General features: G+C 47.3%; 1 protein-coding gene across 1 annotated transcript in view; it reads left to right on the top strand.

Moving 5' to 3' along the window:
* Positions 1-19,715, top strand: part of LOC105469326 (LSM12 homolog) — a 37,811-nt gene extending 18,096 nt beyond the window's left edge. The window contains exons 3-5 of the mRNA XM_011720250.2: positions 14,252-14,361; positions 16,803-16,929; positions 18,044-19,715. Of these exons, the coding sequence (XP_011718552.1) occupies positions 14,252-14,361; positions 16,803-16,929; positions 18,044-18,136 (330 nt within the window). The 3' untranslated portion in view covers positions 18,137-19,715. The remainder of the gene's footprint in view (positions 1-14,251; positions 14,362-16,802; positions 16,930-18,043) is intronic.
* The last annotated feature ends 6,914 nt before the right edge of the window (positions 19,716-26,629 follow it).

Raw genomic sequence — 26,629 nt, 5'->3', positions numbered from 1 at the left:
TAGCTGGGATTACAGGCACATACCACCATATCCAGCTGATTTTTGTATTTTTAGTAGAGATGGGGTTTTGTTGGCCAGGCTGGTCTTGAACTCCTGACCTCAAGTGATCCACCCGCCTCGGCCTCTCAAAGTGCTGGGATTATAAGCGTGAACCACTGTGCCTGTCCTAAAATTTTTTTGGTAGAGTCAGGGGCCTTGCTATGTTGCCCAGTCTGGTCTTGCAGCCCTGGACTCAAGCCATCCTCCTGTCTTGGCCTCCTCAAGTGTTAGAGTTACAGGTATGAGCCACTAATCCTGGCCTGATTCAGTATTTTGATTCATTGTTATTTATTTACTCTTATGTATTCTAGGACATAACTTCAAGTAGAGCACTGTATTTTTTTAGTTCTTAACTGTCCAATTTGTAGGGAACAGTATATGTTTTTTCCCGAGACAGGGTCTTACTCTGTCACTCAGATTGGAGTGCAGTGGTGCAATCTCACCTCACTGCCACCTCCTCCTCCTAGGCGCAAGCTAGGCTCCCGAGTAGCTGGGACCAGAGGAACACGCCACCACACCCAGCTAATTTTTTTTTTTTTTTTTTTGAGACGAAGTCTCGCTCTGTTGCCAGGCTGGAGCGCAGTGGCACGATCTTGGCCCACTGCACCCTCCGCCTCCTACGTTCAAGCAATTCTCCTGCCTCAGCAGTAGCTAGGACTATAGATGCCTGCCACTATGCCTGGCTAATTTTTTTTTTTTTTTTTTTTGAGACAGAATCTTGCTCTGTCGCCCAGGCTGGAGTGTGGTGGCCGGATCTCAGCTCACTGCAAGCTCCGCCTCCGGGGTTTACACCATTCTCCTGCCTCAGCCTCCCGAGTAGTTGGGACTACAGGCGTCCGCCACCTTGCCCGGCTAGTTTTTTGTATTTTTTAGTAGAGATAGGTCTAGATTAGATTAGCCAGGATGGTCTCGATCTCCTGACCTTGTGATCCACCCGTCTCGGCTTTCCAAAGTGCTGGGATTACAGGCTTGAGCCACCGCGCCCAGCCACTTTTTGTATTTTTAGTAGAGATGGGGCTTCACCATATTGGCCAGGCTGGTCTTGAACTCCTGACCTTGTGATCTGCCCTCCTCTGCCTCCCAAAGTGCTGGGATTACAGGCGTGAGCCACCGCTCCTAGCCAATTTTTGTATTTTTAGTGGAGGGGGGGTTTCACCATGTTGGCCACGATGGTCTTGATCTCTTGATCTCATGATCCGCCCGCCTCAGCCTTCCAAAATGTTGGGATTTCAAGTGTGAGCCACTATGCCCAGCCCCACAGCTAATTTGTTAAAAACATTTTTGTAGAGATGGGGTTTTGCCATGTTGCCCAGGCTGGTCTCAAACCCCTGAGCTCAAAGTATCCACCCGCCTGTCTCCCAAAGTGCTGGAATTACGGGTGTGAGCTACCACGCCTATCCAGAAACAGTATTTTATTGGAAATGTTCAGGCACATTCGGTGCAGTGTCTCATGCCTGTAATTCCAACACTTTGGGAGGCTGAGGTGGGCAGATCACTTGAGGTCAGGAGTTCGAGACTAGCTTGGCCAACAGGGTGAAACCCCATCTCTTCTCAAAATACAAAAATTAGCTGGGTGTTGTGGCACGTGCCTGTAATTCCAGCTACTCTGGAGGCTGAGGCAGGAGAATCACTTGAACCCAGGAGGTGGAGGTTACAGTGAACCTAGATCACGCCACTGAACTCCAGCCTGAGTAACAGAGCGAGACTCTATCTCAAAAAAAATAGAAAAAAGAAAAAAGAAATATTCAGGCACAAACTTTCAGCTAGGAACAGTTGAGCTGGGGATGCTGATATTTGCAAGATATATTTTTGAGAGCCTGTTTGTTGCTAGCTAAGAATGAAGGCTTTGGCCGGGTGCGGTGGCTCACACCTGTAACCCCAACACTTTGGGAGGCCGAGGCGGGTGGATTACCTGAGGTCAGGAGTTTGAGACCAGCCTGGCAAACCCCCGTCTGGGGGCAGAACCCCGTCTGTACTAAAAAAAAAAAAATACAAAATTAGCTGGGCATGGTGTCACATGTCTGTAATCACAGCTACTTGGGAGGCTGAGGCAGGAGAATTGCTTGCTTGAACCTGGGAGGTGGAGGTTGCCGTGAGCTGAGATCATGCCATTCCAGCCTGGGCAACAAGAGAGAAACTCCATCTCAAAAAAATAAAAAGAATGAAGACTTTCCAAAAGCCTACCCCAGATTCGAAACATAGGGAACATGCAAGGGCCCTTACGATGACAGTTGTTCTTAGCCACTCTGGTCTGCCATCCCTTGACAGGCTTGAAGGCATCACCAACAGTTCCGGGTAGCAGCTGCAGTGTTTCCTAAGCCCTCTGTGAGGGCAGCTGGTTGGAAGACCCAAATACACAGAGAAGACAAACTGAGAGTGGCTCATTGGAGTCAGTAGGTCACACCCAGCAGGCTCCTCTCTGGCTTCTCTGCTTCCCTTGTTGTATCAGCTGTCTCAGCCTGTTAAATACTTGTAGTAGGAATCCCTCTGGATTCCCCACAGCACCTGTGCCTTCCTGGTCTGGGCATGTGGAAATAAGATGGCCCAGGTGATGACTAAATAACAAGATGAAGTGCATGTTGCTTGGATTTTGTTCTTTTGGCTCCTCCCTTTTCCTTCCATGTCACTGTGTGCAGACGAGATGTGTGTCCTTGGTGTTCATTAAATCACTCACTTGCGGGACGCAGTGGCTCATGCCTTTAATCCCAGCACTTTGGGAGGCTGAGGCGGGGGGATTGCTGGAGGCCAGAAGTTCAAGACCAGCCTGGGCAATATAGCAAGACCCTGTCTCTACAAAAATAAAAAAAAAGTAGCTGGGTGTGGTGGCACACGCCTATAGTCTCAGCTACTCAGTAGGCTGAGGTGGGAAGATCGCTTGAGCCCAGGAGTATGTGACTGCATTGCGCTAGGATCGTGCCACTGCACTCAAGCCTGGGCAGAAGAGTGAGACCCTGTCTCTTAAAAACAAAGAAACAAGGCTGGGCGCGGTGGCTCACGCCTGTAATCCCAGCATTTTGGGAGGCTGAGGTGGGCGGATCACGAGGTCAGAAGATCGAGACCATCCTGGCTAACAAGGTGAAACCCCGTCTCTACTAAAAATACAAAAAAATTAGCCAGGCATGGTGGTGGGCGCCTGTAGTCCCAGCTACTTGGGAGGCTGAGGCAGGAGAATGGTGTGAACCCGGGAGGTGGAGCTTGCAGTGAGCCGAGATCGCACCACTGCACTCCAGCCTGGGCGACAGAGCGAGACTCCGTCTCAAAAAACAAACAAACAAACACAAAAATAAGGGTTACCCAGCATCAGGCATGATTTGAAGCCCTTTTTTTTTTTTTTTTTTTTTTTTTGTTTTAAGACAGAGTGTCTGTCACACAGGCTGGAATGCAGTGGCGCAAGCTCAACTCACCGCAGCTTCCATCTCCCGGGTTCAAGCGATTCTCCTGCTTCAGCCTCCTAAATAGCTGGGACTACAGGTGTGCACTACCACGCCAGGCGCTTATTTTTGTATTTTCAGTAGAGATAGGGTTTCACAGTGTTGGCCAGGCTGGTCTGAACTCAAGTGATCTTCCTGCCTTGGCCTCCCAAAGTGCCGGGATTATAGGCATGAGCCATCGCGCCCAGCCTAGAAGCCTTTTAATATTGATGTGCTTTGGTATTGAATGCATATACTTTTCTCCTTTGCCCACATCAAGGTGCTATATTTAAAACGGGCACAGGAGGAAGCACTGGTTAGTATACAAGGACTGTGTTTTCACTGGGAATCATGCCGAATGAAAGGAGAGCCAGGTAAGCACAGGTTGTCATGTGCAGTGATTTCAAGAGTAAGCCATATGCACATTAGTAACAAATATTTGTAGGTTTATGCTTCTTGGTTTGCCTGAACCCAGGCTGTTCTTAAACTTGGTACTTTTTATTCTTTGAGATGCTAACCAGTTAGTGCTCCTAACTGATTGATAGTGAGGCCAGCAGCTATCGTGTTTGCATTGAAAATGAGTGTAGTATGGGTGATAGTCATGGGCTTTTTATGGTAAACTTTTTTTTTTTTTTTTTTTGAGACAGTCTCTCTATCACCCAGGCTAGATTGCAGTGGCACAAGCTCGGCTAACTGAAACCTCTGCCTCCTGGGTTCAAGCAATTCCTCTGCCTCAGCCTCCCAAGTAGATGGGACTACAGGCACATGTCACCATGCCTGGCTGATTTTTGTAATTTTTGTAGAGATGGGGTTTCGCCATGTTGACCAGGTTGGTCTCGAACTCCTGGGCTCAAGTGATCTGCCTGCCTTGGCCTCCCAAAGTTCTGGGATTATAGGCATGAGCCACTGTCCTTGGCCTGGAAAAAATTTTTCTATGTTTTGCTGCATAAAGAAAATGAAAAGCCGGGCACGGTGGCTCACGCCTGTAATCCCAGCACTTTGGGAGGCCAAGACGGGCAGATCACGAGGTCAGGAGATCAAGACAATCCTGGCTAACACGGTGAAACCCTGTCTCTACTAAAAAATACAAAAAAACTAGCCGGGCGAGGTGGCTGGCGCCTGTAGTCCCAGCTACTCGGGAGGCTGAGGCAGGAGAATGGCATAAACCCGGGAGGCGGAGCTTGCAGTGAGCTGAGATCCGGCCACTGCACTCCAGCCTGGGCAACAGAGCGAGACTCCGTCTCAAAAAAAAAAAAAAAAAAAAAGAAAAGACAAGCCATAGACTGGGAGAAATAATTTGCAAAACATATACCTTATGGAGCACTTGTGTCTAGAATATATAAAGAACTGTTTTTATTTGTGTGTGTGTGTGTGTGTGTATTTAATACAGACACTGTCTCACTATGTTATCTACACCGGTCTCAAACCCCTGGCTCAAGTGATCTGCCTTCCTCAGCCTCCCAAAGTGCTAGGATTATAGGTGTGAGTGACCACGCCCAGCCAAGAACTCTTAATAAGGCAAGCTGGGCATGGTGGTTTGTGCCTGTAATTCCAGCACTTTGGGAGGCTGAGGTGGGAGGATGATATGAGATCAGGAGTTTGAGACCAGCCTGGGGAACATAGGGAGACCCCATCACTACATAAAATGATAAAACAAAAAACCTTCCAGGCATGGTGGTCCTTGCTTGTGGTTCCAGTTGCTCGGGAGGCTGAGGTGGGAGCATTGCGTTAGCCAAGGAGGTCAAGGCTGCAGTGAGCCATGATTGTGACAGTACACTCCAGCCTGGGCAACAGAGCAAGACCTATCTCAAAAAAGAAAATAGGCCAGGAGCGGTGGCTCAAGCCTGTAATCCCAGCACTTTGGGAGGCCGAGACGGGTGGATCACGAGGTCAGGAGATCGAGACCATCCTGGCTAACATGATGACACCCCGTCTCTACTAAAAAAATACAAAAACTAGCCGGGCGAGGTGGCGGGCGCCTGTAGTCCCAGCTACTCGGGAGGCTGAGGCAGGAGAATGGCGTAAACCCGGGAGGCGGAGCTTGCAGTGAGCTGAGATCCGGCCACTGCACCCCAGCCTGGGCGACGGAGTGAGACTCTGTCTCAAAAAAAAAAAAAAGAAAATAATAATAATGATAGTAAGACAGTCCAGGCTGGGCATGGTGGCTCATGCCTGTAATCCCAGCACTTTGGGAGGCCGAGGCAGGTGAATCACCTGAGGTCGGGAGTTGGAGACCAGCCTGACCAACATGGTGAAACCCACTCTCTAGTAAAAATACAAAAATTAGCTGGGCGTGGTGGCAGGGGCCTGTAGTCCTAGCTACTCGGGAGGCTGAGGCAGGAGAATTGCTTGAACCTGGGAGGCAGAGGATGCACTGGGCCAAGATGGCGCCACTGCACTCCAGTCTGGGTGACAGAGCGAGACTCCATCCCTTTTTTTTTTTTTTTTTTTTTTTTTTTGAGACGGAGTCTTGCTCTGTCGCCCAGGCTGGGGTGCAGTGGCCGGATCTCAGCTCACTGCAAGCTCCACCTCCCGGGTTTACGCCATTCTCCTGCCTCAGCCTCCTGAGTAGCTGGGACTACAGGCGCCCGCCATCTCGCCCGGCTAGTTTTTTGTATTTTTTAGTAGAGATGGGGTTTCACCGTGTTAGCCAGGATGGTCTCGATCTCCTGACCTCGTGATCCACCCGTCTCGGCCTCCCAAAGTGCTGGGATTACAGGCTTGAGCCACCGCGCCCGGCGAGACTCCATCTCAAAAAAAAAAGCCAGTCCAATTAAAAACTGGGCAAAAGCTTTGAATATTGTGTCAGAAAAGATGCAGTAAATACAAATAAGCACATAAGATGCTTGATATCAGTAGACATAAAGGAAGTACATGTGAAAACTACAGTGTGAAACTGCTACACTTCTGCTAAAATGGCTGAGATCAGAAAGGCTAACAGTACCCAGTATTGGTGAGTAGGTGGCAGATTTAGAACTATCAAACATTAGGGCTGGGCGCTGTGGCTCATGCCTGTAATCCCAGCACTTTGGGAGATTGAGGCGGGCAGATCATGAGGTCAGGAGTTCAAGACCAGCCTGGCTGACATAGTGAAACCCCATCTCTACTAAAAATACAAAAAATTAGCCAGGCATGGTAACGGGCGCCTGTAATCCCAGCTACTCGAGAGGCTGAGGCAGGAGAAACGCTTGAACCCTGGAGGCGGAGGTTGCAGTGAGCCAAGATCTCACCATTGCACTCCAGCCCGGGCGACAGTGAGAGAGACCGTCAATAAAAACCAAAAAACTATCAAACATTACTGGTGACAATGTAAAATGTTACAATCACTGTAGAAAACAATTTGACAGTTCCTTTTTTTTTTTTTTTTGAGACAGAATCTGGCTCTGTTCCCCAGGCTGGAGTGCAGTGGCGGGATCTCGGCTCACTGCAAGCTTGCCTTCTGGGTTCACGCCATTCTCCTGCCTCAGCCTCCCCAGTAGCTGGGACTACAGGTGGCCGTCACCACGCCTGACTGATTTTTTGCATTTTTAGTAGAGACGGGGTTTCACTGTGTTAACCAGGATGGTCTCGATCTCCTAACCTTGTGATCCACTTGCCTCAGCCTCCCAAAGTGCTGGGATTACAGGTGTGAGCCACTGCCTTTTGTTTTGTTTTTGAGGAAACTTTAATTGAGGAAGACAATTACTTTAAAAATTAAACATTTACCATATGACCCAGAAATTCTACTCTTAGGTATCTACCCAACAAAAGTAAAAACATGTCCACACACACAGACTTCTTACTTTTAAAAAGTAAAATGTTTTTACTTTTACATGCACAAAGACTTGTGTGTGATTGCTGCCAAAAACTGGAAACAGCCGGCTAGGGTGGCTCATGCCTGTAATCCCAGCACCTTAGGAGGCCAAGGTGGGTGGATCGTTTGAGCTCAGGAGTTCAAGACCATCCTGGGCAACATGGTTAAACTCTATCTCTACAAAAAAATACTAAAACTTAGCCAGGCGTGGTGGTGTGCATCTGTGGTCCCAGTTAACTTGGGAAGCTGAGGTGGGAGGTTTGCCTGAGCCCAGTGGGTAGAGGTTGCAGTGAGCTGTGTGTCATTGCATTCCGGCCTGGGTGATAGAGTGAGACTCTGTTTCAGAAAACACAAAAAACAAAACTGGAAACAATTCAGATTTTGATCAATTGTCCATCAACTAGTGAATGAATATATAAAAGATAGAACTAGGCTGGGCGCGGTGGCTCAAGCCTGTAATCCCAGCACTTTGGGAGGCCAAGACGGGTGGATCACGAGGTCAGGAGATCAAGACCATCCTGGCTAACACGGTGAAACCCCATCTCTACTAAAAAAATACAAAAAAATAGCCGGGCGAGGTGGTGGGCGCCTGTAGTCCCAGCTACTTGGGAGGCTGAGGCAGGAGAATGGCGTGAACCTGGGAGGCGGAGCTTGCAGTGAGCTGAGATCCGGCCACTGCACTCCAGCCTGGGCGACAGAGCGAGACTCCGTCTCAAAAAAAAAAAAAAAAAAAAAAAGATAGAACTGTATCCTCATAGTGGAATGCTACCTAGCAATTTATAAAACTATTGGTATATGAAACAAAATGGATGAACCTCAGAAATATGCTGAGTGAAAGAAGCCAGAGACATAAGTCAACATATTGTATGATTCCATTTATATGAGATATCTGGGGCCGGGGGCGGTGGCTCAAGCCTGTAATCCCAGCTCTTTGGGAGGCCGAGACGGGCGGATCACGAGATCAGGAGATCGAGACCATCCTGGCGAACACCGTGAAACCCCGTCTCTACTAAAAAATACAAAAAACTAGCCGGCCGAGGTGGCGGGCGCCTGTAGTCCCAGCTACTCGGAGGCTGAGGCAGGAGAATGGCGTAAACCTGGGAGGCGGAGCTTGCAGTGGGCTGAGATCCGGCCACTGCACTCCAGCCTGGGCTACAGAGCTAGACTCCGTCTCAAAAAAAAAGGAAAAAAAAAAAAAAAAAAAAAAAGATATCTGGTAAAGGAAAAACTATAGAAATCAACATATTGTATGGTTCAATTTATATGAAATATCTAGTAAAGGAAAAACTGTAGAAATAGATTTAAGGCCAGGCGTGGTGGCTCACTCTTGTAATCCCAGCACTTTGGGAGGCCGAGGCGGGCAGATCATGAGGTCAGGAGTTGGAGACCAGCCTGGCCAACATGGTGAAACCCTGTCTCTACTAAAAATACAAAAATTAGCCAGGCGTGGTGCTGAGCACCTGTAATCCCAGCTACTTGGGAGGCTGAGGCGTGAGAATCGCTTGAACCTGGGAGGCGGAGGTTGCAGTGAGCCAATACTGCACCACTGCACTCTAGCCTGGGTGACAGAGCAAGACTTCGTCTCAAAAAAAAGAAAGATTTTAAAAAGTAATCTTGGTGGCCCTCCCAAGCCTAAAAGGCACATTCTACACTTTCTCTACTGAGGGCAGCTTTTATTGGTTCTCTCCAGTGGTTTGACAAAAACCATAAACTTACTAACTTGGAATAATTGGGCCATTTATAGGTATATAGTCATTTGCAAAAATATGTGGGAAAGTTTAGATTTGTATGGTAGCTAAATTGAGGGTAGAGTGATCATCATTTGCTTTACAAAAGAAGGCATATTCATGTTCTGTATGAGTTTTCATAACTAAAAAAAGGACAAGGTAATCTTCCTCTCCCCACCCCCAATTTCTTTTATTGACAGTGGTCTCCCCCATTGATGGGGACTCCTAATTGATGGGGTCCTCTCTAGGAGATTTTATCACATTTGTACAGCTTCCTGATAAAAGCAGATCCCTGTAGCTCAGTCTAGATCCTTAAAGCATTACTATAGGTTGGGGATATTGGGGGCAAACTGAAAATACGTAGTCAGCTTACAGTCATTTCTGCTGACTTTTCCAAGTGCCCCCTTACATCATTTAGCATTTGGGATCTGTTTGCTTTAGGATTGAAATGGAGAATTGTCTAATCCATTCTCCTTTGCTTTTGGAGCGTTTAGGGGAGATTGCACTTGCACAACTGGTATTTTGGCGGGGGTAGGGGGTGTATTTTGAAATCGTTCTATAACCAGTGTGTCATTGTTACTCAGCCTGTCTAAAGAATCACTTCTGGCTGAGATTTATATCCATTTTATTTTCTCTCTGGCAAAAATTCAAGTGGCTCTTCATCCAGCTTTTTTTCCTCCCCTTCTCTAGCTTAATTTGTCAGTTCCATTCTTAAACATTCTACATAGATGCCTGGTTTCCTGAGCCAACTCTTTTCTCTTACTAAATGGGGTGATGTTATGTTTTTAAGCTACTATGTAGGTGACAAAGACATTTTACTCTTTGAGCATTCAGACTATCTAGTCAACACAAGCTTTATAGAAGCAGCTTTCTCTGACCCAGCATTCGGAGATGATTTTGATTTTCAGGAATAAATGTTTTTAAAGGGGATTGAGGTTTCAAAGTGAGATCCTCCAGTCTGCTTGTAAGGTAAATGCCTGCCTGACCACTAGATGCTTCCCAGGAGCTCTGCCACCCTCCAGTTTTTCCTTCTTTCCTTGAAGATTTTTTTTTTTTTTTTTAATAGAGACAGGGTCCCACTATGTTGCCCAGGCTGGTCTGTAACTACTTGGCTTAAGTGATCCTCCCACCTCAGCCTCCCAAAATTCTGGGATTACAGGCGTGAGCCACAGTGCTGGCCGAGTTCAGATTTTCTTAAGGCATTGTTTGGAAAGCAAGATTCCAGGAAACTCCTTCTTAGGTTGCAGTGAGCTGAGAGCGCACCACTGTACTAGCATGGGCCACAGAGCAAGACTCCGTCTCAAAAAAAAAAAAAAAAAGGAAACTTCTCCTTGTTACCAGGGTTTTTTTGGTGCTTGAGTAAGCGTTGCTTGTTGCTGCTTAAAATACATCATCAGCAGCTCTCTTTCCATAGAAACTACATAGAAGCTACAAGGCTTTCTTGCTACAGTTGGGATTGCCACTGCTTCAAATGCTGTCAGCCTGTGTGTTTATTTGTCTGTAAAGTTATAGCCTGGTGGGGCCAGAATGGCAGCCAGTCTTGAAAGATTATATATATATTGCTGCTGTATTTGTTTCTCTCCACGTCCTAGAGATCCTGTGAAAAAGGAGCTCTGGCTTCAGATCACTGCAGAGTTTTGCCATCTTCCCTCTCTTACCCAGGGAGGCTGAAATGACAGCATGAGCTGGCCTTCTGTGCTCACACCCGCTCCTCCTTCCTAAGACAGTCTTTGAAACTTGCAAGGACAAGAATACCCAGTGCCACATGGCAGTCGAAGGCCTCCTTTTTTTTTCATAGTCAAACTTAAGCCTTGACAAAGTGCTTAATTTTATAAACAAAGAATTAGACACTTGGTTTACTTCCCCTGCTATAAAACTATGCTTGGAGCTGGGCGCAGTGGCTCACGCCTGTAATACCAGCACTTTGGGAGGCTGAGGCGGGTGGATCACTGAGGTCAGGAGTTGGAGATCAGCCTGGCCAACATGGTGAAACCCTGTCTCTACTAAAAATACAAAAAAATGGCCGGGCATGGTGGCTCATGCCTGTAATCCCAGCACTTTGGGAGGCCGAGGTGGATGGATCACGAGGTTAGGAGATCGAGACCATCCTGGCTAACATAGTGAAGCCCCATCTCTACTAAAAAAATACAAAAAAATGTAGCCAGGCATGGTGGCAGGCACCTGTAGTCCCAGCTGCTCGGGAGGCTGAGGCAGGAGAATGACGTGAACCCAGAGGCGGAGCTTGCAGTGAGCAGAGCTTGCGCCACTGCACTCCAGCCTGGGCGACAGAGCAAGACTCCGTCTAAAAAAAAAAAAAATAGCTGGGAGGGGGTGGTGTGCGCCTGTAATCCCAGCTACTCAGGAGGCTGAGACAGGAGAATCCCTTGAACCTGGGAGGCGGAGGTTGCAGTGAGCTGAGATCACGCCGTTGTACTCCAGCCTGGGCAACAAGAGCGAAACTCAATCTCAAGAAAAAAAAGCTATGCTTGGTTTATGGTTTGATGGATCACTGTAAAAGCAGAATATAAATGTTTGAAGATTCCAAGCATCAAGGTACTTTTGGAACATGCTGTAGGTATGGTCCCCCCCGCTTTTTTTTTTTTTTGAGACGGTGTCTTGCTCTGTCGCCCAGGCTGGAGTGCAGTGGCGTGATCTCGGCTCACTGCAGTCTCCTTCTCCCGGGTTCAAGCGATTCTCCTGTCTCAGCCTCCCGAGTAGATTGGATTAAAGGCACGCACCACCACACCCATCTAATCTTTGTATTTTTAGTAGACACAGGGTTTCACCATGTTGACCAGGTTGGTCTCGAACTCCTGACCTCAGGTGATCCGTCCGCCTTGGCATCTCAAAGTGCTGGGATTACAGGCATAAGCTACCGCGCCCGGCCAGTGCCTCTTCTTATTTAAGGAACTGATGTTTGAGGACAAATTGTGTGTTTTTGTGTGTGTTTGCACATGTGCTGCAGCATTGTTAGACTCAGCTGTTTATGTTCATGGGTCTGAAAAGTCTCCAGATTATTTGTTGGACTTTTAAGATGCATTGTTTACTTTTGTTTTAACTACCTTGTCTGGCACATTTGTTTTGTCTTACACTCAAACAAATTTGTGCCTCTGCAATCTCTAGCATCCAGTAGTGTGGGGTGGGGATCAGAAATGTGCTGGAGAGGTGATAGGGATTGACAGGGTAGAATTTACTAGATTGTAGTAGACTACCAGATTTTACTAGATTTTCTTTTGATCAGTTTGTGGATTGTTCCACCAGAGGGCAGTGAAGGAACAGAGATGACGTAGAATTCAGACTCTTCCTTTTTCTTTTTTTTTTTTCTTTTTCTTTTTTTTTTTTTTTTTGAGACGGAGTCTCGCTCTGTTGCCCAGGCTGGAGTGCAATGGCCGGATCTCAGCTCACTGCAAGCCCCGCCTCCCGGGTTCACGCCATTCTCCTGCCTCAGCCTCCCGAGTAGCTGGGAGTACAGGCGCCCGCCACCTCGCCCGGCTAATTTTTTTTGTATTTTAGTAGAGACGGGGTTTCACCGTGTTAGCCAGGATGGTCTCGATCTCCTGAACTCGTGATCCACCCGTCTCGGCCTCCCAAAGTTCTGGGATTACAGGCTTGAGCCACCGCGCCTGGCCAAGACTCTTCCTTTTTCTCAAAAACGGGACAGGGTTGCCTTTAGCTGAAGCAAAGGTGGACAGCGTTTATGGTTAGATTTACTTGAATCCTGGCTCCTTATGTGAGCACAGATAATGTCCTGTAAGAGTTTTTAGAGGCTCAAATTGTGGTCTGTGAAGGTGTAGTATGTATGAATTTTTAAACTGGAGGCTGTAGCACAACAGCTCATAAACATTCCTTATTTTCTTTTTTTTTTTTTTTTTTTTTTTTTTTTGAGACGGAGTCTCGGTCTGTCGCCCAGGCTGGAGTGCAGTGGCCGGATCTCAGCTCACTGCAAGCTCCGCCTCCCGGGTTCATGCCATTCTCCTGCCTCAGCCTCCCGAGTAGCTGGGACTACAGGCGCCCGCCGCCTCGCCCGGCTAGTTTTTTGTATTTTTTAGTAGAGACGGGGTTTCACTGGGTTAGCCAGGATGGTCTCGATCTCCTGACCTCGTGATCCGCCGGTCTCGGCCTCCCAAAGTGCTGGGATTACAGGCTTGAGCCACCGCGCCCGGCCACATTCCTTATTTTCATCTTGAAATGGAAATTGCACGTGTGTGTGTGTGTGTGTGTGTGTGTTGTGTATATGTATATATATATATATATTTTTTTTTAAGAGACAGAGTCTCGCTGCTTTGCCCAGGCTGGAGTACTGTAGCATGACCTCAGCTCACTGCAACGTCTGCCTGCTGGGTTCAAGTGATTCTGCTGCCTCAGCCTTCTGAGTAGCTGAGATTAAAGGCGTGCACCACCATGCCCGGCTAATTTTTGTAATTTTAGTAGAGATGGAGTTTCACCATGTTGGCCAGCCTGGTCTCGAACTCCCAACCTCAGTGATACAGCCAGTTAAAAGTGTGTGTGTGTGTGTGTGTGTGTGTGAATATATATATGTATTTTTTTTTTTTTTTTGAGACGGAGTCTTGCTCTGTTACCCAGGCTAGAGTGCAGTGGCACAATCTCGGCTCCCTGCAACCATCTCCTCCTGGGTTCAAGCAGTTCTCTGCCTCAGCCTCCCAAGTAGCTGGAATTATAGGAGCCCCCCACCACGCCTGGCTAATTTTTTTTTTTTTTTGTATTTTTAATAGAAACGGTTTCAACCATCTTGGCCAGGCTGGTCTTGAGCTCCTGACCATGTGATCCACCTGCCTCGGCCTCCCAAAGTGCTTGGATTACAAGCACGAGCCACCACCCCTGGTCGGAAATGTATATAGTTTTAAATCTCTGACCGTCATTTGCCATCACATAGTCCCCCAGCCACACTCTATAATTTTAAAAGTGCTTTATTTTCTTCCTAGTGCTTATCACTGTCTGAAATTACCTTGTTTTCAGTTACTTTTTTATAGTTTGTCTCCCCCACCCACTTCAGGCTGTATTTAGCCTAGCATAGTGAATGTCTGGCACATGGTAGGTATGCAGTAAGTATTAGAAGGAAGGAAGGAACATTTTCTTGGAATACCGGTAACTGTTCAGGTATGTTGTGGGTTTTTAAAATTTGTTTCACTTTTCATTTCTGAGAAAACAGAAATCTGTCCAAACCAGTCTTTCCTGGCCTCCTTTCTTCAGCTTAGGTCCTGACTGTTGGGAAGAATGAAGATGAATCCTATTCTGAGTCTCTTTCCTCTCTTCCACCCTAGCTTGCCAGCAAAGCACGGACAGAGAAGGAGGAGAAGCTGAGCCAGGCCTATGCAATCAGTGCTGGTGTCTCTCTAGAGGGCCAGCAGCTCTTCCAGACCATTCACAAGACGTGAGTTGGGGGATCGGAGAGGTCTTTTGTCCTGGGGTAATGCTACCTGGTTGTGCTGTCTGGTGGCAGGCTTTTGGGTGGTTGTCTCCTAAAAGTCTGCTGGGGAAGCTGGTAGGGTATTGGCAAAATGCCGGCATCCAGAGCTGCAGGTACTATAGCCCCCTTTCCACACAGAAAAATAGTGTAATCACAGACAAGTTGTCTTCTCTGGTCTTCAGTTTCTTGTCTGTAAAACTTAGTTTTGGATTATATCACTTTTCCCAATGTAGATTGGGATGAACACGGAGTTAGAGCAGGTCACCTTCTTACCACCTCTTAAAAGACATTTTGTTGGTCAGGTGTAGTGGCTCACGCCTGTAATCCCAGCACTTTGGGAGGCTGAGGCGACAAATCACCTGAGGTCGGGAGTTCCAGAGCAGCCTGACCAACATGGTGAAACCCCCATCTCTACTAAACATACAAAATTAGCCAGGCGTGGTGGTGCATGCCTGTAATCCCAGCTACTCGGGAGGCTGAGGCAGGAGATTTGCTTGAACCCTAGAGGTGGAGGTTGCAATGAGCCAAGATCGTGCCACTGCACTCCAGCCTGGGCAACAAGAGCAAAACTCTGTCTCAAAAAAAAAAAAAAAAGACATTTTGTCACAGCAGAAGTCATTTGACTCTCCACTAGCTTCCCTAGCTGCTGAAAAACTGGAACATTTGACACCCCTCTCCACCCCCGCTCCCCACCCCACACTGCCTTCTGTTACTCTGTTTAACCACCCTGGATCTGGTGCACAGATGGCAGCTGGCATCAGAGCTGTTTGAGGCCGTGGTGTGAGTATCTGAACATTTACAGGTATGTGAAGGAACTCTCAGTTGCATCAGCTGCCCTGGGGCTTCCCAAGTGTGAACTGGAATGGGTTTTCCCAGTCTGGCAAGTGCCCAACTGTCTGATAATTGAGAAGAGCCAGTCTGAAGAGCAGCTCCCATTATGGGTGACAGGGTCAGAGAAGATGGGGAGTTTGTTCTCTTTTTTTTTTTTTTTTTTGGAGTCAGAGTCTCACTCTGTCGCCAGGCTGGAGTCCAGTGGTTCAATCTTGGCTCACTGCAATCTCTGCCTCCCAAGTTCAAGCAGTTCTCCTGCTTTACCCTCCCGAGTAAGTGGGACTACAGGCGTGCAGCCTCACGCACAGCTAATTTTTGTATTTTTAGTAGAGACAGCGTTTCATCATGTTGGCCAGGATGGTCTCGATCTTCTGACCTCATGGTCCGCCCTCTTTGGCCTCCCAAAGTGCTGGGATTACAGGCGTGAGCCACCCGCCCGGCCTCTCTTTTTTTTTGATACAGGGTCTCACTTTTATCGCCTAGGTTGAAGTGCAGTGGTGCAATTTTAGCTTACTGTAGCCTCGATCTCCCCGGCTCAGGTGATTCTCCCACCTCAGCCTCTGGAGTAACTGGGACTACAGACACATGCCACCACTACTGGCTAATTTTTTGTATGTATTTTTAGTAGAGATGAGTTTTTGCCATGTTGCCCAGGCTGGTCTCCAACTCCTGGACTCAAGCAGTCTACCCGCCTCAGCCTCCCAAAGCGCTGAGATTACAGGTGTGAGCCACCACGCCCAGCCTGTTCTCCTGTCTTTCTAAAGGTGGTGTTTCTCCCTAGGCCAATGGTTGGCAAACTATGCCAGCACACCAGATCTGCTCCTCTGTTTTACCTATTGTCCATGGCTACTTTTGCACAACTGTGGCAGAACTCAGTGCTAGTTGTAACAGACGATATGGCCTGCAAAGCCTAAAATGTTTGTTAAGAGATCCTTTTTTTTTTTTGAGGCGGAGTCTCGCTCTGTCGCCCAGGCTGGAGTGCAGTGGCGCGATCTCGGCTCACTGCAAGCTCCGCCTCCCGGGTTCCCGCCATTCTCCTGCCTCAGCCTCCCGAGTAGCTGGGACTACAGGCGCCGCCACCACGCCCGGCTAATTTTTTTGTATTTTTAGTGGAGACGGGGTTTCATTGTGTTAGCCAGGATGGTCTCGATCTCCTGACCTCGTGATCCGCCCGTCTCGGCCTCCCAAAGTGCTGGGATTACAGGCTTGAGCCACCGCGCCCGGCCAAGAGATCCTTAAGAGAAAAAGTTTGCCAGCCTCTGCCCTAGGCTACTATCTTAGTTTGGATTCTTGAGGCTACCATCACATTTTTATGACTCTCCAGGTCTCTGATGCTTCAGAGTAACAATTTCTGGGCTCTCCCAAGAATAAATGTGCATGAGTTTCATTGCTTTTCTAGCCAGTGGCACCCAAGGAATGTTTCTTGGCTACTATATGGGCTGCTGGTGTCTAGTTGTTGGCTGAGTGGTGAGCTGGGAACTTGGGATCAGCCGTCTGGAGTTATTTATTCATCAGACAGGAGATGTGGGATGCCCCCAAGAGGTTACATTTCGCCTGCTGTCTTCTCCTTCCAGCATTAAAGACTGTAAATGGCAAGAAAAAAACATCGTAGTCATGGAAGAAGTTGTTATTACACCCCCATATCAAGTGGAAAACTGTAAAGGCAAAGAGGGGAGTGCACTGAGCCATGTACGCAAAATAGTAAGTAAAGGAGCCTTGAAACTTTAGGGGAGAGAGGATGGTTCCTCGGGCCTTCAGTCTTTAGCACCAGAGCAGGACATTGTGCTACAGTCTCTGCCTCCTGTAGCATCACTGTCTGGCCTCCCTGCACTGTGGGGCTCTGCAGCTGTGGCTTGGCTACTCCTGTGGGAATGGAACCACTGGGTGATATGGAGTGAAGTGAGTGGGTGACCCTATGTCCTTTGCTGGCTTTTTGGAATTAGCAAGGCTGTTCCGTGGTGTTGGGCCCTAGCAGTTTCTCTCATCCCATATTGAGTTTTTCTTTTTTAGAGACAGAGTCTCGCTCTGTCGCCCACGCTGGAGTGCAGTGGCGCGATCTCGGCTCACTGCAAGTTCCGCCTCCCGGGTTCAAGCGATTCTCCTGCCTCAGCCTCCCGAGTACCTGGGACTGCAGGCATATTCTACCACACCCGGCTAGAGATGGGGTTTCACCATGTTGGCCAGGCTGGTCTCGAACTCCTGACCTGAAGTGATCTACCCACCTCGGCCTCCCAAAGTGCTGGGATTGCAGGTATGAGCCACCATGCCTGGCCCCATACTGGGTTTTTCTTAGCTGCAGATACCCTTCTAGAAAGATCTGGTTGGTATAAATCAGTTGCTGATGGTGTCTCTGGCCCTGCATATGTCATCGGACTTAGCATTTGTTAAAACAAACTTACAAAACACTCCTGCTTTTTTTTTTTTTCTCTGAGGAACATTGAGAGACCAACATTATAGATGTAGGAGGTATGATAAGACTGTAATCCCCCCACCAGCTTTTCATTTTGTACTTGTGTATAGCAGAGAGTAGGAGTTTAGGTCATGATTATCTCCCCTCATTGTATTTTATAGTTTAGTTTGTAGATTCACCTTCTTCTAGCCAATCTTAGTGGAAACTGCAAAAAAAATGTAGCTGCAGCAGGAGGCCCTGGCCTACCTTGTGGTTGGGAAGGCCAATAGACAGCAAGGGCAAAGGTGCCTGGATAGTACATGGGCTGGACAGCCAGGATGGGGCTGTGGAAACCTGGGTTGGATTGTTCGGGAGACCTTTCTTGCCCATCTCCTTTATTGACCTGTGTTGCCTGGTCTTTTTCAGGTTGAAAAACATTTTAGAGACGTGGAAAGCCAAAAGATACTGCAACGTTCACAAGCCCAGCAACCACAGAAGGAGGCTGCCCTGTCATCCTGAGTCCGTACACATGGAGGACTCTTCCAGCATCCAGCCAAGGAGGCGCTGGTGGTGGCTTCAGCGGAGGCAGGCCGGGGGAGGGAAGGGATCCTATATGTCCTGTTGGCTCTTAACAAAGGGTCAGCATTTCCAAATCTTAGACTTGAACAAACAAAACACCCAACAAAAAAGAACAAGAGAATAATTTAAAAGTTGAATCATTACTTGACTAACAGACTTCGGTCCACCATGTCCTTTTCACAGCCCTCTTCTGGAACAGTCACCTTGTTAATTTTATTTTTGAAAATTCTTTTCCCACTCTGCCCTTTTACTTCCAACTTTCTTTCCTAGTCTGTTCCTGCCATTCTGTTTTTATAAGTGGCTACACTTGCCTTCTGAATGATTGAAAGAAACTTTTACATCTTTTCTTCCAAAATAAAAGTAACAAGCTGACTGTGATTCTTAAGTTGAGACCAGAGCAGCAAAGGTCTCACTTTAAATTTTTCTTTGTTTTCTTTTCCTTTTTTTTTTTCCTTTTTTTTTTTTTTTTTTTTTTTTTGCACAGGGCATGGCTTGAATTAGTTTTATTTTTCTTAACTTTAAATATATATATGAAAATATATATTAAAATGTTCTCTAAATATTTTCTGCTTCTTGCAGGTCTCTTTTTACTAGATCATGGCTATTCTTCCCACCTCATCCCTCTGAAAATAAAAATGTATTGCCCTCCCCACCGTCCGTAGCCAGGCCACTAACTTGACTTGGTGCAAGAGATTCTTGCTGTGAACTTTGTAGAGCCAGTGTGCAGATAGAATTTGGCTTTGAGGGTTCCTGATGGCTTTTCAGTCTTTAACTGTGTGTGTACCAGTCTCACATTTGGCCCAAACCTCAGGATTCTCCCTCTGCCTGTCTTACTTCATGGTACTAGAAGAACTTCCTCGCCACTCTCCACATGAGAGAGTCAGCTGCCCTTTCTCCTGTGCCTCTGCAGGAAGAACTCTTTTGCATGGCACATCTCAGCTCCTCTTTGAGGGATCGTTTTCTTTGATAAGAAACCTGGAGTCCATTTACTCTGACCTCTCTTTAAATCTATATCCAGAGCCACAACCCAGGAAAAAGCTTGGGTGACCCGTAATTTCTCTTCTCCTGCTATCCTCTTGCTCTTATGCCCCACCCCAACTCACCTTAAATTTTACAAGCTTGTGACAGTTTGTATGTGCTCAGCCAATGAGCAGAAAACCTGGAAAGAATTTCTGGACTTTAGCCCACCAGTTTGTCTGGTTGACTAACCTGCTGAGAGCTAAAATTGGCACCCATTGCCCTGTGCCTTCAGGCAGTCTCATGGGGCAGAGCATGCCACCATCCGAATATCAGGCACTGAGTGGAATGTGGGTGAAGCTCACATGACTGGCTAGAGCTTTGGGGGTGGGGTGGGGGTTAACTACTATTTTTTTGGCCATGATCTCTTTCCCCTTCCTTTTTTTTTAATTAAATAAATGGATCAAAATTAAATAATTCAAGCCCTGCCTTCAAAATGAATTTTTTTTTTTTTTAGTATTATTTAGCAAAAACAATAAAACCCAAATTTTTTTAACCATCACTCATGTCTCGGGTTTGTGCGTCCTTTAGAGGCCCCAGGGGAGAGGATCCAAAGTACCCCTAAGACGGGATGTCTGTCTGGTTTGACCTTTCCCTTTAGAGTCTCTTCTTCCTACTATTTAACCTCTCTTTTCACCCCCAAGGACTCATCCAGAAATATAGTGCAGGGTGTATTTTAAGAAGGGGGTCCAGGGTTTGGAGTGGTGTGTAGGTGGAGTGTGGGGAAAAGGCTATAGTCACATACATAGAACCATTTGTTACAGGACTGTTTGGAGGCACAAATGGTCGGCGAGCTGAGAAGTAAACTCAGATCCACCTGCCTCTGGTCAGAACTTGATTTAAAGAACTGAGCCTTTGGCCGGGCCCGGTGGCTCACGCCTGTAATCCCAGCACTTTGGGAGGCCGAGGCGGGCGGATCTCGAGGTCAGGAGATCGAGACCATCCTGGCTACCACGATGAAACCCCGTCTCTACTAAAAATACAAAAAATTAGCCGGACGTGATGGCGGGCGCCTGTAGTCCCAACTACTTGGGAGGCTGAGGCAGGAGAATGGCGTGAACCCGGGAGGCGGAGCTTGCAGTGAGTGAGATAGCGCCACTGCACTCCAGCCTTGGCGACAGAGCGAGACTCCGTCTCCAAAAAAAAAAAAACAGCCTTTAATTTAGCCTAAATGGGAATGTAGACTTAGAGAAGGTGAGAAAGGGAGAAGGGAAGAGACCTTGTAAGATCTAGAAAGCCTAAGAGATATGATGAAAGGAGTGGAGGTGATTAATTAGTGGGAAACAGCAAGCCTGGGAGGAAGCTCTTCATTGTGTGTCCCACATCTTCCTGTCCCCACTACTAGTCTTAATTCTGTAAATGGGGGGAAGTGAGTATCAACTGGGTTTGGCAGGAAGCACTTTTAACTCCTAAGTTTTAGTTGCTAAAATAATGTGGAGCTTTAAGCAGTTCAAGAGGTGGAGTTAGTGTCGTTGGAAAGGCAGGCAGTGAGTTATGGAAAACAGAACAAGGACTTTGATAACTTCATTCCTCATGTTGTTCCTGGATAAGTCATTTCATCTTTCTTAGCCTTAAATTTCCCAACTGTAAATGTGGAAATAATATCCATCTCCTAGGATTGGTATGAAGGGTTAATAAGATATTTTAAAAGCCTAATACTTAGAAAGTGCTCTGTAAATGTTAGTATAAATGTTAGCTTGATCCTTGGATAGTTAAATCTGGAGGTGAGATTGGAGTATATGATTTCCAGAAGTGCCATGTTTGCTTTCGGAGCCTTAGTTTATGCCAGGTGCAATGGCTCACACCTGTAGTCCCAGCACTTTGCGAGGCCGAGGCAGGAGCTCAAGACCATTCTGGGTGGCATAGTGAGACCCCCGTCTCTACAAAAAATAAGTTAAAAAAAATTAGACAGATGCCATGGTACATGCCTGTAGTCCCAGCTACTTGGGAGAGTGAGGTGGGAGGATCACTTGAGCCAGGGAAGTTGAGGCTGCAGTGAGCTGTGATTGTACCAGTGCACTCCAGGATGCACTCCAACCTGGTGACAGCAAGATGCTGTCTCTTTAAAAAAAAAAAACAAAAAAAAAAAACTGTGTTTAGATGGCATTTTAAGGGAGGCTAATAAGTAAAGCACTTGGGCAGATCTGGTTCAGGCAGGGGTAGGGGTCTCAGAGCCCTGCCCTCGGTCTCACAGATCTCACCCCTTAACCCTTCCTTGGAGTGCCTAAGGAATGCTTTTGATTATAATTTTTTTGTTTGAGATGGAGTTTTGCTCTTGTTGCCCAGGCTGGAGTGCAATGGCGCGATCTCGGCTCACTGTAGCCTCCGCCTCCTGGGTTCAGCTGATTCTCCTGCCTCAGCTGCACGAGTAGCTGGGATTACAGGCACGTGCCACCATGCCTGGCTAATTTTGTATTTTTAGTAGAGACTGGGTTTCTCCATGTTGGTCAGGCTGGTCTTGAACTCCCGATCTCAAGTGATCCACCCTTCTCGGTCTCCCATAGTGCTGGGATTACAGGCATGAGTCACCACACCCGGCCTTGATTATAATTTTCAAAACTTTTTCAGAATAGAGAATGAGTTCCACTGAGGCCAAGTGACTTGTCTAGAGTGCCCCACCTGCCTGTGGTAGCTGAGCTGGAAGAAAGCCCGAGGCTTTATCCACTCATGGGTTCCTAATGCTGGGACTTCCCAAACTGATGGCATGTGTACTGCTCATTTTGTTTGCCAGAATGAGGCTGGAACACAGGAGACTAGTGAGAATGGCAGAAATTGCCACCTAGATTGAAAGGATACTGAACCACAGAAGAGCGTGGTACAGAGAGCTTACATGTATGATGCAGCATGGACAGTTTTGCAGTGTCTCCTTGGCTTTGTTTTGGGGTATTCTCCTTTATCCCCAAATACACACACACTCACACACCTTTACACCCAGCACCTGATAATCTCACCACCACCACGCACACACCTTTGGAGTTACTGCTATTTAGAGCATCCAATTATTGTGGTATAAACAGCCTTACCACAGTGAGTTGATAACTGAATCAGTGCCATTCAAGTCTGAGCAGCTCATTGCTGATTTCTGTTTGGTGCTTTGAAAATTTGAAAATTGCTCAAGCACTTCAATATGAGTTCAGTGGCTGCAGCCTGTTAACTACTGGTTGAGGAGGGTAAAGGCTAAGAATGTGTGTCTCATAATCTGTTCTCCTGTGAGACATACTGGTAAAGGAAATAGGGGCATTTCATTCATACACAGATCGAGTGTGCTTGGTATGGCAGCTATAGCATGGAGGGTACTGTGGTGAGAATGTGTAGTACCGGAAGCTGAAATGTACAGGATGAGTGGTAAGGACAGTGGCAGAAGTGGGAGTGTGGGAGAGAGCTGGTTGCCTGGTTGGAGGATGTTAGATTTGCATGGTAGGTTTGCTTTCCTATCACTGCTGGAGGCCGTCAGTGCCAGAGAATTCCTCTTTAAGAAACTTGGATTTGGCTGGGTACAGTGGCTCACGCCTGTAATCCCAGCACTTTGGGAGGCCAAGGTGGCCAGATCACGAGGTCAGGAGATCCAGACCATCCTGGCTAACATGGTGAAACCCTGTCTCTACTAAAAATACAAAAATATTAGCTGGGCATGGTGGTGGGTGCCTGTAGTCCCAGTTACTTGGGAGGCTGAGGCAGGAGAATGGTGTGAACCCAGGAGGTAGACCTTACAGTGAGCAGAGATCGCACCATTGCACTCCAGCCTGGGCGACAGAGCCAGACTCTGCCTCAGGAAAAAAAAAAAAAAAGAAAAGAAACTTGGAATCATCTGCACATACTGCCTAAAGTTTAGGGGTTTAACATAATCAGATAAACAGTATGAAGTATCTGAGAAAGATGCTCTTCAGCTGCTATCCACTGGTGATATCCTGTGGCTATCCACTGCTGCTATCCACTGGTGATACACTGTGTGGCTGTAATAGTTTCAAAACAAATTTGTTATTTTATGTTATAAAAACCTCACACAGCCAGGCACAGTGGCTCACGCCTGTAATCTCAACACTTTGGGAGGCCAAGGCGAGTGGGATCACTTGAGGTCAGGAGTTCAAGACCAGTCTGGCCAATGTGGTGAAACTCCATCTCTACTAAAAGTATAAAAATGAGCTGGGCGTGGTGGTGTGCACCTGTGGTCCCAGCTACTTGGGAGGTTGAGGCAGGAGGATTGCTTGAACCCAAGAAGTGGAGGTTGCAGTGAGCTGAGATCGCACCACTGCACTTCAGCCTGGTGACAGAGCAAGAAAACTCTGTCTCAAAAACAAAAAAACGACCTTACATGGCTCATTACAGAAAAACTAGAAGACAAAGCAGACATTTTCATCTACCACCCTCTAAAACATTGTTAACATCTTTTTTATCCTTTCACATTCTTTCCTATACAAATGATATTTTCTAGATTTTTAGACACCTTTCCTTGCCCCTTGTGTTTCTGAAAGTGCAGTGCATGATGTCAAAAGAAACTTGCCAACTGGTTCCAGACCACAAAGTTAAGTCAGCAGTATACTCCAATTTATTAGCATCTTAGAATTGATATATATAAAAGGCAAGGGACTAGATGATCTCTAAGATTACTTCCAACCTCGGTGATCTCTTCTCTATCTTGCTCTACAGTGCCCTGCTTCAGGGCCACCCATGAAGCCATTCTTTTTTTTTTTTTTTTCTTTTTTTTTTTTGAGACGGAGTCATGCTCTGTCGCCCAGGCTGGAGTGCAGTGGCCGGATCTCAGCTCACTGCAAGCTCCGCCTCCCGGGTTCACGCCATTCTCCTGCCTCAGCCTCCCAAATAGCTGGGACTACAGGCGCCCGCCACTTCGCCCAGCTAGTTTTTTGTATTTTTTAGTAGAGACGGGGTTTCACCGTGTTAGCCAGGATGGTCTCGATCTCCTGACCTCGTGATCCGCCCGTCTCGGCCTCCCAAAGTGCTGGGATTACAGGGTTGAGCCACCGCGCCCGGCCAAAGCCATTCTTGACAACTGGAATGGAAACTGATTCCTTCAATAATTTGTTTCTGTCGCTCATATCATGTGGCATGTATGGGTTGCCTTTTGGGTATTTGTTTAGGTTTGTCTTTAATGGTCTATTGGGGTGTCTTGAGGCTCCAAGACAGGGAAAGTTATTCACTCACTCATTTGGGTATTTGCTAGCACCCAGTTGTTGAGACAGAGCGGAAAATAGAGTTTTTAAAGTCATCAGCATAATAACTGGATATGTTGCCTGAGTCAATATATGAAAAGTGATCCAGGAGTAGGTTTTGAGGAAAGCTTGGAGTTCAAGTTTGGAAAGAGAACAAAGGACCAATAAAGGATACAGGGGAAGATAGATGCACCTGGTTCCAGACTGGAAAGCAGCAGGAATCTACCTCGGGTTTCTCTAGAGCAGACTCTGGCAGCTGGGACCAAGTCTGGTCAGACTGTAGTCCCCCTTCCTATCTGGCCTCTCCCATTTTCCTACAATTTCCAGTTTCGTTGAAAAGTCTAAATTGGAGCTAAGTTTCTTTTTTTTTTTTTTTTTTTGAGACGGAGTCTCGCTCTGTCACCCGGGCTGGAGTGCAGTGGCCGGATCTCAGCTCACTACAAGCTCCACCTCCCGGGTTTACGCCATTCTCCTGCCTCAGCCTCCCGAGTAGCTGGGACTACAGGCGCCCGCCAACTCACCCGGCTAGTTTTTTGTATTTTTTAGTAGAGACGGGGTTTCACTGTGTTAGCCAGGATGGTCTCGATCTCCTGACCTCGTGATCCACCCGTCTCGGCCTCCCAAAGTGCTGGGATTACAGGCTTGAGCCACCGCGCCCGGCCGGAGCTAAGTTTCTTAATTTGCTGGGTAAGGTGAGGCTAAGGCATATTTCCAGTGACTAATCAACTAACCTCTTCTTTTTCTTTGGTCCTCTGTTGGGGACTCCTGCAGTGTTAGACAAGAACTTCTTGCAGGTCTTTTCGTGGAGGGACTAGCAAGTGGTGGTTTTTTTTTTTTTACTAATCTGACTCCTTTTACTCTGGTCTGTCTCCTAGCTTAAAGTTGTTGCTTATGTTTACTGGAGGGAGGGGCATGTATCTCTCTAGAGAGAATATTTATAGATGACCACTGAGATGTGATTTCAGCTGAAATCTGAAGAACAGGGTGCTAGCCAAGAGTGTTCAGATAGAGGGAACAGCAGGTGCTAAAGTCAGGTGGACAAGAGCTTGGGATGTTCAGGAACTGACAGAAGACAGGCGGTTGAAGCCTGCTGAGCAGGACGATAGAGAAGTAGGTGGAGCCAGGTGGTGCAGGACCTTACAGTTATCCTAGAGACTGGGTTCTTTGGGACCATGGGCAGCCACGGGACTTGGTCTGATATCAGACAGTGGCAGCAGAAGCAAGGAGGCTGCTGGGTTAGGGGTTGGCACAGCAGTCTGGGTGGGACATGGTGGCAGAGAATCGGTTTCAGAGTTGACGGGACTTGATGCGCTGAATGTGAGGGCAAGGTGGTGAGGGACAGAGAGGAATGAAGGATGCCTTCTAGGTAGGTGGCAAACAATGGGAGAGGAAGAAGTTTGTGGAAGACTCTGGAATTTTTGAATTGCCATTTTGTCTTGCCCAGGAAACATTGAAGAGCAGATGGCAAATGGGCAACTGGATAACAAGCCTGGGCTTAGAGAAGCATGGGATGGAGTTAGACATTCAGTGACTGTCACGTCACCTGTGAACTCTGAGAAGACAAGAGGTTGGGATCTCTGGCCACAGTGGGTAGATTTGCATCAGATAGGAGGGGCCCTTCTTCCCTGACAGGGCAGTGCTAGGAGGTGAGTCTATAGATCTGTCAGGGAGGTAAGGGTAAGTGACTTCTTTTCTGGTGGCCCAGTTAACCTGAAGGGGGAATAGGGTAAGACTGTTGAGTGCCCTTTTAGAGATGTGTCCTCATGAATTTTGGGGGTAAACAGGCATCCATTGTGTGCCTCTGCCAATCATGTTGAGTGACCTTAGTGCAGACACAGAGAAGGTGAATAGTTGGGTACAGCCAGGTTGAGAGATGTGTCCAGTCTGTACTGTGGAGGGAGAGGGGAGTTGAACTGAGGATATTTATGAAAGGGAGTGAGTATAATTTGGGACCCTTCACTCTGTCACCAGGTTGCAGTGCAGTGGCATGATTACGGCTCACTGCAACCTCTGCCTTCACTCTTGTAAGTGTGTGCTGTCATCATGTACACTTCAGTTTTGTTCAGATGAGACTTTTCTGAAAGTGTCCTGCTGTTGCCCTTACGTACTGGCTCCAGGCAGGACATGTAGCCATGTAACTCAGCAGTCAGTGTGTCGACGGTGCAAACACAGGATGCTTCCCATGCTGGGGCTGGTATTGGAAGTTTAGAACAAATTTCCTAGCACTTAGTGATGCCAGAGATCTTAA

The sequence above is a fragment of the Macaca nemestrina genome, chromosome 17 (genome assembly GCF_043159975.1).
Source record: "Macaca nemestrina isolate mMacNem1 chromosome 17, mMacNem.hap1, whole genome shotgun sequence".
NCBI lineage: Eukaryota > Metazoa > Chordata > Mammalia > Primates > Cercopithecidae > Macaca > Macaca nemestrina.
Note: the sequence above shows the minus strand (reverse complement) of the source record. Positions and strands in the feature narration are given on the sequence as shown.